Below are 17,851 nucleotides of genomic sequence, written 5' to 3' on the forward strand. Positions count from 1 at the left end.
AAAGAAAGGGGAAGCTGGTCAAAGTGCGAGGGGAGGTTTTATGCCAGATGGAGGCAGATTTGTCAGGAAAAGGGGGATTTTTACCCTTAGAAGTTTGAGTGGGTTCATCAGAGAACATGCACTTAGAATCCCTTTTGCCCTAGAAGGTTGCTGAGGCTGCCTACATACAACAGCAGATTTGGTAGTATAGTTTCTCTGAAATTTGGGGATAGGAGAAACAAAATATAAGTTTCCGCATAACATTACCTTTTGTCTTGTACAGTTTTAAACAATTCTACAGTAGCTCTACCAAAAAGATTCTGGTTGTCTGGAGCATCTAATAGCTTGGCCTTAATGTCATCTGGTAAGGCCTGTAGGCATAGCCAGGAATACCTCCTTATAACAGACCTTGAGGAAGCAGCTTAAGAGGATGAATCAGCTGCTCCACAACTACATTTGATGGAATGTTGAGCCATCTGAGAACAGGAAGTTAGAAGAAAAGGCAACCATCTTGCTTTCAGAGTCAAGTATGTCTGACAAGAACCCCCCTCCACAAAGCTGAGACAAAGACAGAACATACCTGATCATATAGCTGTGACAGTTTAAGGACCTAAAAGCCAGGGTAGCAGAAGTACAGACTTTTTCCCTAGCCTTTCCATAGCTCAACTGTCTATCAGAAGAGAGGAGCTTGAAGAGGATTAAAGCTTACATGGTTTGTCTGTAGAAACAGACACTAGAGAAAGGTCTGAAGGAGGACATTTGGAAAGGCCCTTAAGGACTTCAAACACCTTTAAAAAGTGACGTAGCATCTTGGGGAACAGAGGCTGAGAGTGAGGAGCCAAAGCAGCAGTTGTAAACATATCCAGTAAGGCAGAACAACAGGGGGAAGAGATGAAGGTTTAGGAGATTCCATTTTAATAGCTCCTAATACCCCTTTTGAATATCAGATACATGCAAACAATCCTATTTAAAATATTCTATCATACAAAGTACCACATCCCCAAAAACAACTCTCATAGGGAGAATCAGGAGTTAAGGAGACCTCTTTCCCCAGACCCATAGTCTAAGGATGAAGGGATTTGTATGGAATAGGTCAAGGACTCATCCCCAGAATCAGGCTCCTCATCAGAGGAATCTGACTTTCAAGCCCTTTTGGCTGAGGTGGAAGACCAGGGAGAAGCAGAAACAGATTATCCGTGAGGCAGCTGCAGCTTCAAGACCAACAGAGTATTGAACAATCTCAGGGCAAAATCCAGATATTCTTTATAAGGATCATTAGCAGTGGGTGGCATAGTTAAATTTTCTGCCTTTTTTTAATTACAAGAACAGTATCTTTGACCAATCTAGGCAGTTTGGGGCCATGCCTAGATTCTGTAAGGGTACCAGGGACCTCCACTAATTAGAATTTGGGGAATCGCCTTAGGCCCTTCGGAAATGATCAGCAGTGGCCTCCCCTCAATATCCAAAATGTACATTTGCACAGCCTCAGATGATGTGCAAGAAGAAAGTTCCATGTTGGCGTCTACCTGGGTTGTGGCAGAGGCAACTGGCATCTGCATCACACAGTCTTTAGGGTCTTCATCCATCCCAAGAGAAAAGTCCAGTAGAAGCTGGACAGCAGCAGAATAAGAGAAAGACTTTTTAGTCTTTTTTTAAGAGATGGCTGTATCTCGAGGTGGATGGCTTTGGTTATGGTACCCTGGGTCAAAGGATTAAGATGTTTGTTCTCCAGGCAGATGGATAACAAAGACAGACGGCTGCAGAGAACTTTTGCAACAAAAGCCTGATAAATGGTACACTGGGTATGGTAGTATGTAGCACCAAAGCAGGACAGGCACTTCTCATGTCTATCTGTATGGGGAATTTGCCTCCCACAATGACATTTTCCCTTCCTGTATGGCTAACTCCGAATAAACACAGAAAAAACAGGAAGGATCCTAAATGGGGAACTCATTTGTAAATGGCTCAGTAGGAACCAACTCAGTGAAAGGGGTTCAGGAAAAAGTCTAACCATGGCATTCAGATGAGCAGCAAAAAAGTTCTGACGACTGAGTTTGTGTACCTACCTGAGGATCATTCATGTCTGATGCTCAATGCTGGGATGATGTAAAGGCTTTGGCATGCTAGCCAGATAGTGGGCTATCCTCAGCAGGAGATCTCACATGGAATGAATACTACAATAGTGATAAGGAAGGGCATCAACCTCTTGCATTCTATTAACATTCTAGTTGGCAGACAGACTGAAGTAAAGTATTTCTCTTATCCATTACTTCATCCCAAGTTTCCATATTCCTCTTATAGCCTAGGTGGCAGACAGACTAAGCTAATTATCCAATTCTCAATTCTTCTAAGCTAATTTCTCATCTCAACCTTCTTCTCAAAGTACAATTTCAGGACATCTTTAGTCCACATCACAAATAGACTGAGCTATTCATCTCTTCATTACCTTTATTTTACAGTCCATCTGACTCATTTGCTGTAAATGTTCAGATCATCAGCTTAATTTACTGCTAACACATCTTCCTTAACTCTCAGACCCTTATTTAATACCCCCTGCTGTCTGTGCATCTTTTCAAAGCCTTAACCTAATGTTCCTGCCAACATAACAGTCACAGATTACTTTGGCTCTCCTCTCCTCGCATCCACACTAATTTAAATGTCTGATATTACCAGCTTCTCTTTTCCTTTCATTCATTTCAAAACTCAGACAGACCCAGAAATATTGCTACCACCCACCATATTTAGCAATACTTACAAGTGTCAAACTTCATTTCCAACTTCCTGTCATCCAGCCAAGCTCAACTCTTTTGGAATTGATGATGGCAAAGAATGGAAAAGAAATGGCTAAGGTATTTACTGAACTATTTTAACTTCCATTTGATATATGTAAAGCAACATTTAATCTCTCTGTGACGTGACTGCATCACTGGAACAGATTACTCTGTTATACATAATGGGCAGAAAGTGGTGAATGCTGTTATGCATTCAGCCATACAGCTGGCAACACTTTTCTTTGATGTTCTAAACTGGAAGATAGCCTACTGGTTGAAGCATGTGGCTGTTGCCACAGGTAAAGGGAGCTAATGATGGAAGACATTATTCATTACCATCACATTGTATGATATTCGCACCCAGATAGGTAATACTGCTGGTTTTAAAGTTTATAAATACAATGATATTTTGTGATAGTATTGTGCTCCTTGATAACATTGCAAAATGTCTGAGCACTTCAAAGTGAATGTTTAATATTTTAATGAGAAACGCAAGTCTATTCAGGGGCATTTATTGCTGTGATCTTAGCCAAGTGATCCTGTGTTATTTTATGACTGAATTAAATAAGGAGCAGGTAACACAGAAACAGGCTCTGGCAGAATATAAGGAATACTTGGATCAGTTAAACTGTTCATTCTCTTCACCACTGGACAATCTGCTAATTTTTCTTAACTTGCAAATTAAGGTTTCCCATCTGTCATAAGAATTTATTAAATCTGTGCATATTTGGTACTGAATTTTCCTACTGCCTTTGATGTTACTCAGTATGATTTTCTTCATAAATAATCCACTATTTCTTCTATGAAAAAGTGTTTCCTTGCACTTTCCCCCCACAAGCTGGCCACCTTGCATCCTCTGTTTTCTCATTTTGTTCTCATATATTTCACTCGCATAAAATACTCTGCCATTCAATAATCCACTGCTGTAAAGTCAGACTCAACTCCTACAGTGACCCCATGAATATTCACAGCTTACTAGGCAAGTACTGAACAGATGTAGATTACCAGGCCTTTCTATTAGTGCATATAGACACACAAACCTACAAGCAGTATAGAATTGTCAATCCTTTCACCATGTCTTTGGTATGGTGTGAGGAAATTGAAGTACCCTGGGAAAACTCCTATGTAAACACAGGGATGAGATGCAGACTATGCAGAAAAAGCAGCCTAGCTGAGAAACAAAGTGATGAAACTTTTTTGTGAGACGACAGTGCACCAAAGTGTTACCAGAGATGCTCTATATAATCCTGCAAAACCATCTGATAAAGGTTTTTGACAGACTGAAGTTGTTTTATAGGCTTTCCATAATGGTGTAATTAAAGAATCAAAACAATACAAGAAATGTCAAGAAGCAGTGTCCAAGGAGTACTCTGCAAGTTCCAGCACCACAGACACAGACTCATGGGGGCATAATCAGTCAGTATAAAATGTGTAACTAGGACTTAAAACACTATAGGGTTGGAACGTTACAAAGCCACAAGTGTGTGCTTGTCAAGAGTACAATGGAGTCCATAAGCAACATAGATCATTAATCACAAACAAGCAAGCAAAGTCATTAACTGGGAAAAAAATAATGCATTAAAGATAAAAATCCACACTATGATTGAAAACTAGATACATGGCTGGGGGAGCCCAATAAAGCAAGAAAAGGAATATGGTAGCACAGTACAGTGTTCACTTAATAAATGAAAATAGTTGTGAAATAAAACGGATACTGATAAACTGACACCTTTTCAAATATGTGCTAAAAAATTCACAATATAAACTTCTATCTGCATTTCAGTGTGACATGTCAAACTATCTCAAAACCTAACCCCCACCACACACACACACACAGTTTGCCTGTTTAACTATTTCTGTTTTTAGTGCGCTTCAGGGGAGAACATTTTCTAAAATATATATAGCCAGACACTACACATCTAACAAGAAAGATTCTGACCTCAGATTTGCCATTGTGTGGAAGCAGACAATGACACTACACAATGTCCCATAACCTTAAATCTTAATCTATGCCAGACACTTACCAGCATTCAGTTTACAGTTATCAGCAAATTTAGTTAACCACAGACATCTACCATCAGTTTTCATATGGCAGTTGACGCGGAAGTGAAGGGGACCCTGGAAAGAGCCCTATAGGGCACCATTAGTGACATGCACCGATGTGAAGATACTACCAACACTTACTCTGCACATTTGAAAGGACAGACAGTTTGCAACCCAACTGATGACACTGGGTTTTATGTTTAGGTGAAAGAGTTTGTCAACGATGCTAGCATGAGGAACTGTACCTGACTTTAGCAAGGTCTACATTGGTAGTACAAACAGAATGCTGCTTGTCAATGCTATCCATTTCAAAAGAAAGAAATCAACCAGATTATGGAGACATGAATGGTTTTTCTGAAGCCAAGTTGATTAAGGTAGGTTGCTAATTCATTAACAGGTTAATACTGATACATTTCATGACTTTACAGATGATGCTGGAAGGAAAACCGGAAGAGAGTTGGCATGGTCTGTGGTACTGCCACCCTTATCAAGTGGCACCACAGCAGCTACTCTCCACTCATGAGGTATATACTTCTTGACTAAGGCTGAAAAGATTTAAGACCAACTAAAAGGTGGCCTGGTGTACTGTCTAGTTCCAAGTAGATTCTATTTTTGGTTTGAGAGAGAAGAATGCTACAATCTGGCCCACAGTGATTTGGGGTCAAAAGGAATTTAGTTATTCAAGGAAAGGGAAATGGCAGGGAGCATGAGGGGTAAACTTGGAACTGAACCAGTCAGCTATGTTTTCAGGTGTCATTCAGCTGGAACACACAGCAGTATTGGGGGTTAATTATAATAGTCATAATAGAGTTAAAATGGCCTTGAGGGTATTCTTTAGTTAATATCCTAAATTAGTCTTCATAACAGCATATTCGTGGCTTGCCAGCCCAAGTTCCTTCCTATAGTGGAAAGTGAAGAATGTTTTACATTAAAGTATTTTTTTCCTCTTACTAGACTTAGCTTACTCAGGAGTTCTACAACAGAAGGTTTAATTTTGAACTATCCATTATAGTTATACCAAACAGGGGTCAGAGGTTATGTTGTGCACTTGGTGATTAGGTCAGAAGAGGGTGAGCAGCTTTTGAATTTCTTCAGGCCCTCATCAGTAATATTATGGTTGGCCTTGGAGTAATTTCTGAGTATGGCAGAGTTAATGACGAAGGCACTAGTTTTAAAGAAGATGACAGTTTAGAAGTCAGACTTGCTCAAGCAAAGGTTAACATTTACAAGGCTGCAAACAGAGGCACTATTTGTTAGGGTGAGATCAATTATGTTACCTTTGGTTGGGAATTGGACTATTTGATCCAAGGAGCTGTAAAGAAAAAAAAATCAAAAAACCACTAGGCATGGTTTTTATTTTAGAATAAGATTTCCAGAAAACTGATAGGTGATTGAAACATCAGTATGTCTTGTTAAGGAGTCAATTACTAGCACACTGAGATGTGAGACTACATCCTCTGCAATTTTTTCTGAGTACAGGCTTAAAACCAAAGACTTGTCAGAGGTATGAGTGAAGGTGCTTGTAAGGGTGCATTTATGGGTGAGGTACAGTATAGCTGAGGTTTAACTAAGTGGTGTCTAGGAGGCTTAAGCAATGATTTATTGTCTTGGCATTAGAAAGTCCAGTGTTAGGTGGCTGTGATGCGTTGTAAAGTTGCCTACTGAAATATGTAGTATGTAAGAGGTTAGCCTCCAAACTGAGTAAATGTTGCATCAGTGTAGGACAAAAGTAAATACCTTTCAGGAAGCAGGAGACAACTGCTTTGCTGTATCATGAGTAAATAGTATAAAGCATCTAACAAAGAATGAGAAAAGCAGACTATGAACTCACATAGACAGGGTCCAGGAAGTGATGTTACTACTTATTCTCATGAATTACAAGGAATAAAAAGAATAGAATCAGCAGTGAATTCAGAGGGGATTTGCCTACCAACTACTACACGGGCAGGTCTACTGCAGTTGCATGCAGCTGGGAATAAGTGTTACTCTGCTTCTTCTCTCACCAGGAAGAAAACAGCAGCAATAATCTCAAGGTGGATCCTGAGGAGTGGGCCACGGGCTCTCTGGCAATTACCAGTCTTGGCTTAGATGTTGTGGGAATCAGTAGGCTTGCCTTTTCAAATGCATTTGGTAGCTTTTCAGCATCTTAGGATTAGAGAGCGCTGAACTGTAAAATGTTCATAATTAAAAATGTAAAGGTTTCTGCCAAAAAGGCAACCAGAACAATCAGGGAAGTCCCACATCCTACTCAGAGATGGCTAGGAATCAATGTTCCTCTAATACTGATTTATCATCCTAAAAAGGGATGGTGAAATAGTGGATCAGCTCCTAAACCATTTCAACTCTTCCACTGACTTTTTGAAGTTCACCTTTAGTGTGGAAAGGGACAGGATTTCATACTTTGATGTAGATCTTTCAAAAGATACAAGTTCTAACTGCTATATAGCTAGAATTCACTGAAAGGAAACCTTTTCAAATAGTTACTTGCAGTTCAACAGTTGTCACCCTTTTTCCCAGAAGAAATCCATCATAAAGGGCCAACTGGTGACAGCTTCAAGAATAGTGACTAGAGATAGTGACTTCTATGACGAATGTAAATTCATGAAGGGTCTTTTCCTCAAAAAAGGTCATCAGGCATGTCTGATTTTGGAAGTAATTTGTGAAGTCCATAACAAGCGGGTGTCAGGTTTTTATGCGCCTGTCTTAAACCCTTTCGAAACACCTGAGGACAACTGTACACTCAATCCAATAGCCAAGATGTTTCAACCTAACTTATAATGTGGATGTGAAGGCCATTATTTCTATCATACAAAAAACCTGGAGTTTCATTATGCAGGAGGGGTTATTCAGGGAGAACGGTATGGAATACCCCAAAATACTTTTCAGAAGGGGTCAAAACCTCAAAAACATTCTGGAATCTAAGGCCAGGTCCCTGGAAGTAAGAGCAGCCATGTCTAAATGCAATATGTGCCGTTATTGTAAGCACATATCACAGTGGGGTCGTCCTTTGTTATAAGGAAGTCTAAATACAGAATACATGGTAGGTTTAATTGTTCTAGTACAGGAGTTGTCTACATAGCTAAGTGTTCCCACTGCCCGGTCTTCTATGTCGGTAAAACCGAAAGAAAATTACAGGAGCGTATTTACCAGCATCTATACGCTATTAGGAAGGGTAAGGTGGAAAATGCTTTAGCAAAGCATGTAAAGGAAAATCCTTTACATTAATTTTCCTTCTTAGCCATCGACCAAGTTCGATCGGATGGCAGGGGGGGGGAGCTGATTCATTAATCCTCGAAGGGACAGAATTGGTTTGGCAACTTAGACTGGATGCGTGCCATTATCCAGGCATCAATGACAAATTATCTATATCATGTATATTGAAACTTAAGAGTTTAACTAGATAGTATCTATTGTACCTATTGATTTTCATTATGGCATACATACACAAGTAAAATATAGATAATAGTTTTAATTATAAATATACATACAATTACAAATAGGATAGTTTTTTATTTGATTGTACAGTAGCATTCGGTAGTAGTTGTTTTGTAGTCGGTAGTAGCATCAGATGAGTAAAGTACCCAGGGGTTATTGATGGTTTATTTTCACTTTTATTTTTATTCTGATTTATTGCATGATGTGACATTAAAATTCCATCATTTACATTCATTAAATTAACAACATGCTGGCTCATCAAATAAGTAACATCTACTATTTTTATATGTTTTTAATCAATCGGGTCACTTTTTCTGATTAATATAATGTTTTTGAGGAGTTTTAATATGTATTCAATGATATTTTGTATATTCTTGTATAGATGAGATGTGCGGGTATTTAAAGGGTAGTGATCGAGTGACGTTGTTTCCGCTTTTAGTTCTCTTAGGAGTTTTCTGAGGAAGTTGGTTTATTGTAACCGACGAAAAACTTGGGAGAAGCTTAAACCTAATACATTTTGTTCGTTTTACATTTTGGCGACTTGGAGTTTTATTTTGGTGTTCTTGAGGGAAGGAGGAGTTTTGTGCATCTCATCTCTTCTTCTACTATTGTGCCAGCAGAAGAATCAAGGAAGCTCAAATGTAATGAACAAATGTTGACATAACTGATCTTGAACAGAAAAATATTTTAGTCTGTAATGTGTTGGGAGTACAATAAAGAAGTCTGTAGATAACAGTATCATACTTTTCATGAAGACAGAAGATACAAATCAGGGTACACTCCAATCTAGAGCTTGGTAACTACCTTCAACCATACTCAGTTATTATGCCTGTTGATCCAAATACTCTAGCATGCCAATTTAATACACAGCAATGCTAGAGCAACATAGAACTACAACATATACTACATACAAAAACCTATGATGAAGAGAGTTCATTCATGCTACTTAATTTTGTTCAAGTAGATTTTCTTCATGTAAATTCTCAGGTAGCCTGCAATAACATTAAAGGAGCACATCCTCAAAAAAGAGGTGCCTAAAAGGGATCAAAACCCCATCACCACAGTGTCAGATGAAGAGTAGACAAGAAAAAATGGACAAGAGACACCTTGTCTTGAGTGAAGATCCACCTGGTGAAGTAACTTGTGATGGCTGCCCCTGACCAAGTGAGAAAGAAAGGGGGAACATATGTTGTCTGGTCTAAAAGGAAGTCACCAGCAAGATTGTAGGAGAGCCCTGCCTGATCTTGTGCATAACTTGTGGGAATAGAGGACTACCTAAACAGTCCTTTCCAAGGAAAAGACAGTGCATCCACTTTCCAAACCAGAGGACTTGGGACTGAAACACAACACATGATTGTCTGTTGAAAGGGGAGGCAAAATCTCTACTTGAGGAATACCCCACCACCAAACGACAATGTCCAGGAACACATCTCTCTGAAGCATCCATTTGTAAGCCTATGTTCTGGACCTGCTCAAAGAATCTGCTAAGAGAATGTGCTCTGTGGGAATGTAAACCTCCTGAACAGTCATCTGATAATGGATAGCTAGATCCCAGACCTGAAGAGCTAGTCTGCAAAGGAGATGGGGCCTCGTGCCCCCCCTGCTTGTTGACATACCACATCACTGTGGTATTGTCCATGAAGATTGAGGGTCCGGGAATGAAAAAGGGAATGAAAGGCTTGCAGAACCAAAGTCAGAGCCCTCATCTGTTATTGTGATATGATAGGATCTCTGGCGAGGAGGGTTAGAAATCCTGGACCTTTAAGGGGCCACAAGAAGCTACCCATCCCATACCTGAGACATCCACAGACGGGTCCTGAGAGGGAATTGGAGCCTGAAAGGGAAGCCCTGGCTTGAGAGTTGCCAAATCCAGCAGTGCAGCTCAAGCTTGGGACAAGGAAGAACCCAAAGGGGTGGCAGTATTGAAGCCACATCGATTTGAAGAACCACTGCAACTTTCTCAAATGGAGCCTGGTGAGAGGGAGCATGGTGGTGACCATTAATCCCAGAACCCTGAGAAACTCCCTGGTCATGACAAAGGAAGAACAGAATGTAAAAAAGCTGTCAGAGACAGCTTTGGGGGCAGAGACAGATGCCAGCATGGGAACAGTCTGAAGACTGCAAATGAGGAAAATATGATCCTGGGAAGGCATCGGGACTGACATCTGGAGGTTTATGGTGAACCCCAGACTGTGTAACAGATGAACAGGAAAGATGGAGATCCTGCAGCAGACTGCTGGGAAAAGGAGCTTTAAAGACGAGAACATCTATGTAGGGAAAAATTTGTATGCCTTGAAGCGTACAAAAAAAGTGATAAGAGCAAGGCATTTGGAGAATACCCTTTGGGCAGTAGAGAGGCCAAAGGACAAAGCAGAGACCTGAAAATGCAAGAAACAAACAGAAAAGCACAGAAATGTCCTGAACCGATGGTGAATTGGGATGTGAAGGTATTCATTCTTGAGATCTAGAGAAACCACGAAGGCCTGGGGAAGAAGAGGAAACAACGTCTGAAGGGACAACATCCTAAAAAAGGAATCTTGAAAAAGGAGTTGAGCAGAGAAAGATCTAAAATTGGTATACATATACACTCCTGAGGAACCAAAAACATTCTTGGGTAAAAAGTCTATCCCCACCCCGGTGGCTGGAATGAGATTTACCGTCCTGATCCAAAAGGGAATGCAAAACCTCCGGAAAAAGAGGAAGCCATTGTCAAGGAGGATGAGGAATGACAGAAAAGGGAGGAAAGGATTTCCAAAGCATGAAATAAACAAGAATCTCAGATGATCTGATGCCAATTTAGAAGAGATAAGAAAGTAGGAGAGACAAAGGGACTTAGCCAAGAGGAAGGGAAGGTCAATCATCAACTAAAACCAGGTTTATCCTGAGAAAAAGGTTTCTGAGAGGAAGAAGTGAGTAGACTTAGCAGGAGGAACACAGCTAGAACCCTTCTTACTTTTGGGGGGGGGGGCGAGTCTGTCTATTAACAAAGGCAGACTTGGAAGGATAGTTTCGCTGAAACATGAAAATAGTATGAACAAAAATATGCTTCAATTCCTGCAAGACCTTACCTTTATCCTGGAGAGACTAAGTTGGTAGCAGTCTGAAAAAGACTTCTGTTATCCAGAGGTGCTTCCCAAAGCTTGGCCTTGATATCATCAGGCACAGCTTTAAGATGCAACCAGGAATAACACAGCATCACTCAACCAAAGGCAGCAGCCCTGGAAGAGGCATCAGCTGAATAATAGCTGCATTTTGAGTGACAGGCAACTTGAGAAGTGCAGCCTAACGGGGAAAGGGCAGAAGCTTTCTCCTCAGAATCAGGAAGGTCAGAAATCACCTTAGAAACCTGGGTTAGGAGGGTCAAATCATACCTGGTCATATGAGTCTGGTAGTTAATCACCCTGAAGAGCAAGATGGCAGCAGTGTAAACCTTCTTGCCTAACCTTTCCATAGCTCTACTATCCCAATAACAATGAAGTAGCTTAGTAGATAGTAACAACTTAGAGGGCTTGTCAGAAGAAACTGATACCAGTGGAAATCAGCAGAAGAGCACTTGCAAAGAAATTTATAGTCCTCAGAAAACTTGTAGAACCTATCAGGCTACTTAGGGTGCAGGAGGCTTATAGTCAGGGGCTACAGAAGCTGCAGAAAAGGCATCCAAAAGGGCAGCCAGAACAACAGGCACAGCTGATGGTTTGGAAGACTCCATCTGTAGGAGCTCACAGTACCTCTTTTGAATATCAAAGACCTGGGAACAGACCCACTTAAATATTCCATCATGCAGGCAACAGTATCCCTGAAGGACAAATCTTCAAAGGGGGAGTCTGGACTCAAAGAATCCTTTCCTCCGAACAGTTGTCCAGGGAGGAAGAAATTTGGAAGAAAAGGCCATTGAGTCTTCTCCAGAGTCCAGATCCTCATCTCCAGAATCTAATTCTCTAGGCCTCTTAACAGGGGTGGAAAACAAAGGGAGAACAGGAACAGAGATCTCTTGAGGTAGCTTCAAGGCCATCAAAGCATTAAACAAATCCTAAGAGAAATTCTGCCATTCCCACTGGGGATCTTTTACAACAAGGGAAACGGGCTTCATCTTCGTTTTCTTTTTCTATGGGATGTACACCTGAAAATTTTCAGACTTCTGTCCCCTGACATGACACAAAAATGGTAGCAGGAATTTCTTCCCTGAATAAAATCTGAGGAATCCCACTTAGTCCCACAGATATCAGTTGGTTCTCCCTCCACATCAGGTGCAGATATTGGAAAAGCCTCCAAGGACATGTGAGAATTCAAATCTGTGGCAGCCTCAAATAGGGTCACAGCAGAAGCATCCAAAACAAGCACAGGACAGTCTTCAGTGCTTTCACTAGCCTCTAGAGAAACATCTGTAAGAGGATGGATAGCCTGACCAGGCCTGAATGTTTTGGCCTTCTTTCTGGCAGACAGCTGGCTCTCAGGATGACAGCATTCTGCCATAGCACCCTTAACTAACATATTAAGCCACTGGTTCTCAAGACATATGGACAAAAAAAGAGGTGACTATGTAGGATCTTAAACATAGATGCCTGGCAGATAGAGCACCACTCACGATTTTGGGAAGCACCCAAGCAAAAAAGACTCTGGTTGCGATGGTCTTTATAGGGAATATGCCTCCCACACTGACATTTTCCCTTTGTGGATGACATGAACACAATACCAAAATATAGTAAAAAAAAAAAAAAAACTGTGCACTTTTCTGAAAAACCAGCACAGTAGAAGCGTGTTAAGACAGATGTACGATAATGGTGTTTGGACTGGCATTAAAGAAGTTCTGAGTGTGTGCATCTGCACCTCACCTTTATGCCCTTGTGCAGGGAGCATGTGTGCTACGTACAGTGCCTATAAGAACTAAAGACTTTGGTATACTAGCTGGACATTTGGCTGTCTTTAGCAGGAGATCCCTTAGGTGAAGAATACTGCAACAGTGATATGGAGGGACATCTATTAATATCAGAGTGAACCACTTCCTTGACCAATCAAGCAGTATTAGCACAGGACACTGACTGCTTATTAGTCTTCTGCAGTTTGTTCTGTTTATCGCTGAACATGGATCAGTGGGGGACTGCTCACTTGCACTGCTTCTGTACCATAAGCCAGTTAACAGTCAACATTTTTACATGTTAAGCCAAAAGCAAAATTAAATAAACTAGTTTATTCATGGTGATTTAGACTGTCACAGAACAATTTCAAAATCAACAGCTCCAGCTGACTACAACTCAGTACATTAAACTACTACTGTAAACTGCTGGCTGTACTTCAACAGAACACAGAAAGAACCTAGGATCAATGAGCAAGACTAGACAGCATATCACATGGACCTTTATCTGAAGGTGTTATTTTAATATCTTTTGGGTAATAAAACGTTCTTTCCATACAGCATATCCCTGCCAGCTAAAAGACCTGCATTATCACTATCTTAGGAAATTGTCTATATTGCAAAAAATCAGATATAAAATACTTGTTCCTTCTAAACTATTAAAAATCCAGATGTATCCATGCACTCAGTATGCATTCAAAAGAAGGACTTAACTAATGCCTATATCCTACAAAATAAGGAACACATCAAAAGTACCTTATAAACTATGAGGTCATGTTCTCCATCTCTTAGTGTTGTTCCATCATATCTCATCAGCTTAACAAATGCCAAGGCAAATATTTTCTCAGATTTATCTTTAGCTGAAAAAGAAATGCAAACAATATAAACACAACTGTTCATTTCACTTGGTTCAAACTTATTAAAGGCAGGGAAAAATTGTTTGATAGGAAAATTATGCCAATCTGAATAAAAAAAAATATATATATGTGTATATATATATATATATATATATATATATATATATATATACACACACACAAATTCATACATCACTTACTTTCAACAACAATCAACACACAATGTTCACTGCAAAAAAATGCGATACTAATGGTAAAAAGGCCAATTCCTCTATTAGAGATAAATCATTTCCCATTAGAATCATGAATATAGTGACTAGCACACTTAAGTGGAAAGAGAAACCATTTTGCATACCATGAGCATTATAGAACATACTACAGTCAATGACTAATACCAATATACTCCTAATGCATCCCCATTTAAGATAAATTCAATAGCACAGTTGCTATATGGCTATAATATGCTATAAAGCCAGCTTCAACGTAGGTGGCCAGTGGGCAGCACTTTAAAATATGTTTAGGTTCAACCATTATTTTTAAAATACAAAGTCTACAATTGATTTCATACCAAGTATTAAATACATAAAAAAGGACCAACTAATCAAAAGACCTCATTATAACTTCAACAATGCAAGCTAAAATAATTGCTTGAACCAGTAAAACTCAGATACTGATGACTTAATAGAATATATCAAATTACAAAGTTTGTTTTAATTAGTGATTTTCTGTTAAATTTCATATCCAAAGCAGTTTATGTTAATCAATGTTTCATTATCAAATAATCATCTTCTTCCTTCAGCTTTTCCTGGTTAGGGGTTGCCACAACGATTGGCAGTGGAGTTTTATCGTGTCGAGTTGCCAGCCTGGCGCCCAACCTTCCACAGAAGGTGCACAAACTCACACCTAAGGCCAATTTAGAGTGTCCAATCCACCTATAGCATGTATTTGGGAAATGGGAGGAAACCGAGAGCACCCAGAGAAAACCCACGCGACCACAGGGGGGACATGCAGACTCCGCACAGAAGGCACCCCAGCTGGGGATCGAACCAGAGAGCCTCTTGCTGTGAGGTGGTAATGCTAACAGCTGCACCACCGTAGCCACCCTTCATTCTCCCTTGCATTATTCCTTATTTTCTTAAGAGATGACTGTTGAAATGAACAAATGATAACAGGGTCATTTACTTACATCCAAGCAACCCCCAACAAGCAGTCATGGGCAACTCTATGGACAATTGGGAATTCTGTAAGAGGATAATCCTGTAATGCATGCCAATGTTGTTGCAAACAGTTGTCACACATTAAAACATTGCACTTTGCTTAACAATCACATTAGTAATGCAAAAGCAAAACCATAAGCCAACAGCAGAAAGCAGCTAGTCATTAGGGAGCACAGCAGTTTAGCATTGTCACCTCACAGCAAGAAGTTCTCTGGTTTGATTCTTGGCTGAGGTGGCTTCTGTGTGGAGTCTGCATGTCCCCTCACTGTGTCTGTGAGGGTTTCCTCCAGGTGCACCAGTTTCCTCCCATAATCCTAAAACATGCTGCATGTGGATTGGACATTCTAAATTGGCCCTCGGTGTGTATATGTTTGTGTGCGTGTGCCTTCTAAGAAAGATTGGGCATGAGGCTAGCAACTCGACATTATAAAACTCTACTGCCACTAGTTCTGCAGACCAATGACCCACTGTAACAACCCCTAACGGAAGCAGCCGAATGGAGAAGTAGGCAGCTAGTCATTAGCAGTTATGCCTAATCTGTCTGTGCATATTAGTTTTTCAGTTACATACTCAATCTTATGTCTCACAAATGCACACTAGCACCACAAGGCTAGAGAGTGACAGTTTAAAATAAGCAAATGCCAAGAGGGTCATCTACTTTCATACAGCCTACTCCAACCAAGCATGCATTGCCACAATTGTATTTCACCTCCACAGCATACACCTCAACCTACAGATATTGGAAACTGGAATAAAGGGCCTTGGAACACAAGTGCATCCAGCTAAAAATCTGGGCATCTAATCAGCATTAAATATGAATACCAAATAGCACATAACTGTCCCTGCTTCCAATAAGAATGTGGGACACTACTCAAAAACATGACAAAAATGATGGAAATAGATGGGAACATTATCAAAGAGGTAGTGCAAAACCTGTACACTGTAGTGAACAGTACTGCAAAATTCTACCACACAAGGTTATTTATTTTAGCTTCAGATAAGGGACATGCAAGTTTGTGTGTCCTCTTTCTTTACTGTTGCCAACAGTATGTTGGTTGGTTTACTACTATAATTTTGAACCAGCTTCAGTTGACCAATTAAAATGTCGACCTGAATTGCTAAATTTGAAATTCTGAAAAGTAAATCAAAGCAAAATGAATACATCGATCACTGTGGTTCAATATAACAGGAGGTGATGTCACTTACTTCCTGTTATACACATTAACATACTGTTGAACTCTACAGTCAATGGTACATTTATTCTATTTTGCAGGGAGACTGCACACCCCCTGCACATTAAATGTACCAACTCCGAGCAGTACAATGAAGAAATGGGCTAATTCCCTGTTCTTCATTGATGTGTGACCTCCCTGCACAATGTCAAAACCAAATTATGGACCTAAACTACCCATTCGTTGCAATATAGTCAATTTCATGTCGACATTTTGCCAACTTGGAAACTGCAAATCGACCACATGCTGGACGACCGATGTCGTTTCCAAGATACATTAGTAAACCATGTTAGTCATGTAGTTTACCTCCAAAATAAAGGACATCCCATGTGGACTAAACTGTGCCTAGAAATAGGAATTTCCCTTTCTCCTTATTAAAATAGGAGTTCCTAAAGGGTCAGTTCTTGGTCCCCTATTATTCAACATCTTTTCTAACTGCCTACACACCCTCCTGCCCTCACTATTCTCTTACACAAAATGCTGATGACTCCAGGATGATCTTTACCTTTGATAATCTTGCTGACCTGCACATTCAAAATTCTCTAAACTCTGTCGAAAATGGGTTTAATAATAAACAAACAATTCTTGATCCTAAAACAAACCTATTCCTCCCTAAATCGCTCGCTCATTTTAAAACTACTTTTTCTATCACATTTCTTAATAGCGTGGAAACACATAAAGCTCCTTGGTGCCAAAACTGATTATCAACTCAAATTTGACCCACGTACATCGGTGCATCAATCGACTCACCAAAAACTGCATTTGCTATACAGAGATAAAATATTCCAAACCAAAGAGTCCAGACTCTCTCTCTCTTTCTTAGGCCTACCATCTTCACTGTCTTTTTTGGCTCACAAATATTAACTAACCTGCAATGCTCCCAATCATCTACACAAACCTGACCTTCATGTACATCAGTGCATCAATAAGACAAACCAAAAACAGCTTTTGTTATACAGAGATAAAATATTCCTCACCAAACACTACAGACACTCTCTCTCTTACTTAGGCCTACCTTCTTCTCAGTCTTTTTAATGGGACACGGATCTTAACTAACCTGCAATCCTCCCTAAAATTCAAGCTCAAAATCACTTAAAACAAAGTAACTAAATTAGATGCTAACCAGCCATCTAACTTATGCCACCGCATCTTGGTCAAATCTCTAAATCGCCTGGAATTCCTACACCAGTTCCTACTTCCTCAACTACTCAACATTCATTCCATTCTCAACAAATCCACCTCCTGAACAGGTATCTCTTCTATCATCTCTCAATATATTCCAACTCAGACTCTCAAGAGTTCTGATTAACTTCACCTGGAAATGTACAAGCACGAAAGATCAACAGGCGAAAATTTAAACAGCTACCTTCCTGCCTTATCATGAAACAAACTACTCCTATCAGAACGATGTCCAACACACTCAATTTCAAAAAAGATCTAAAAGATAACTTCCAAAGCTCCTGGA

General features: G+C 40.0%; 1 protein-coding gene across 1 annotated transcript in view; it reads right to left on the minus strand.

The window, feature by feature from the left end:
* DOCK1 (dedicator of cytokinesis 1) overlaps positions 1–17,851 on the minus strand; it is a gene marked incomplete in the record, with an annotated part of 4,741,214 nt that overhangs the window by 3,689,395 nt on the left and 1,033,968 nt on the right. The window contains 1 exon segment of the mRNA XM_044056178.1: positions 13,837–13,940. Coding sequence (XP_043912113.1) covers positions 13,837–13,940 — 104 coding nt within the window.

The sequence above is a fragment of the Protopterus annectens genome, chromosome 14.part0 (genome assembly GCF_019279795.1).
Source record: "Protopterus annectens isolate FY-2018-M chromosome 14.part0, PAN1.0, whole genome shotgun sequence".
Lineage (NCBI taxonomy): Eukaryota > Metazoa > Chordata > Ceratodontiformes > Protopteridae > Protopterus > Protopterus annectens.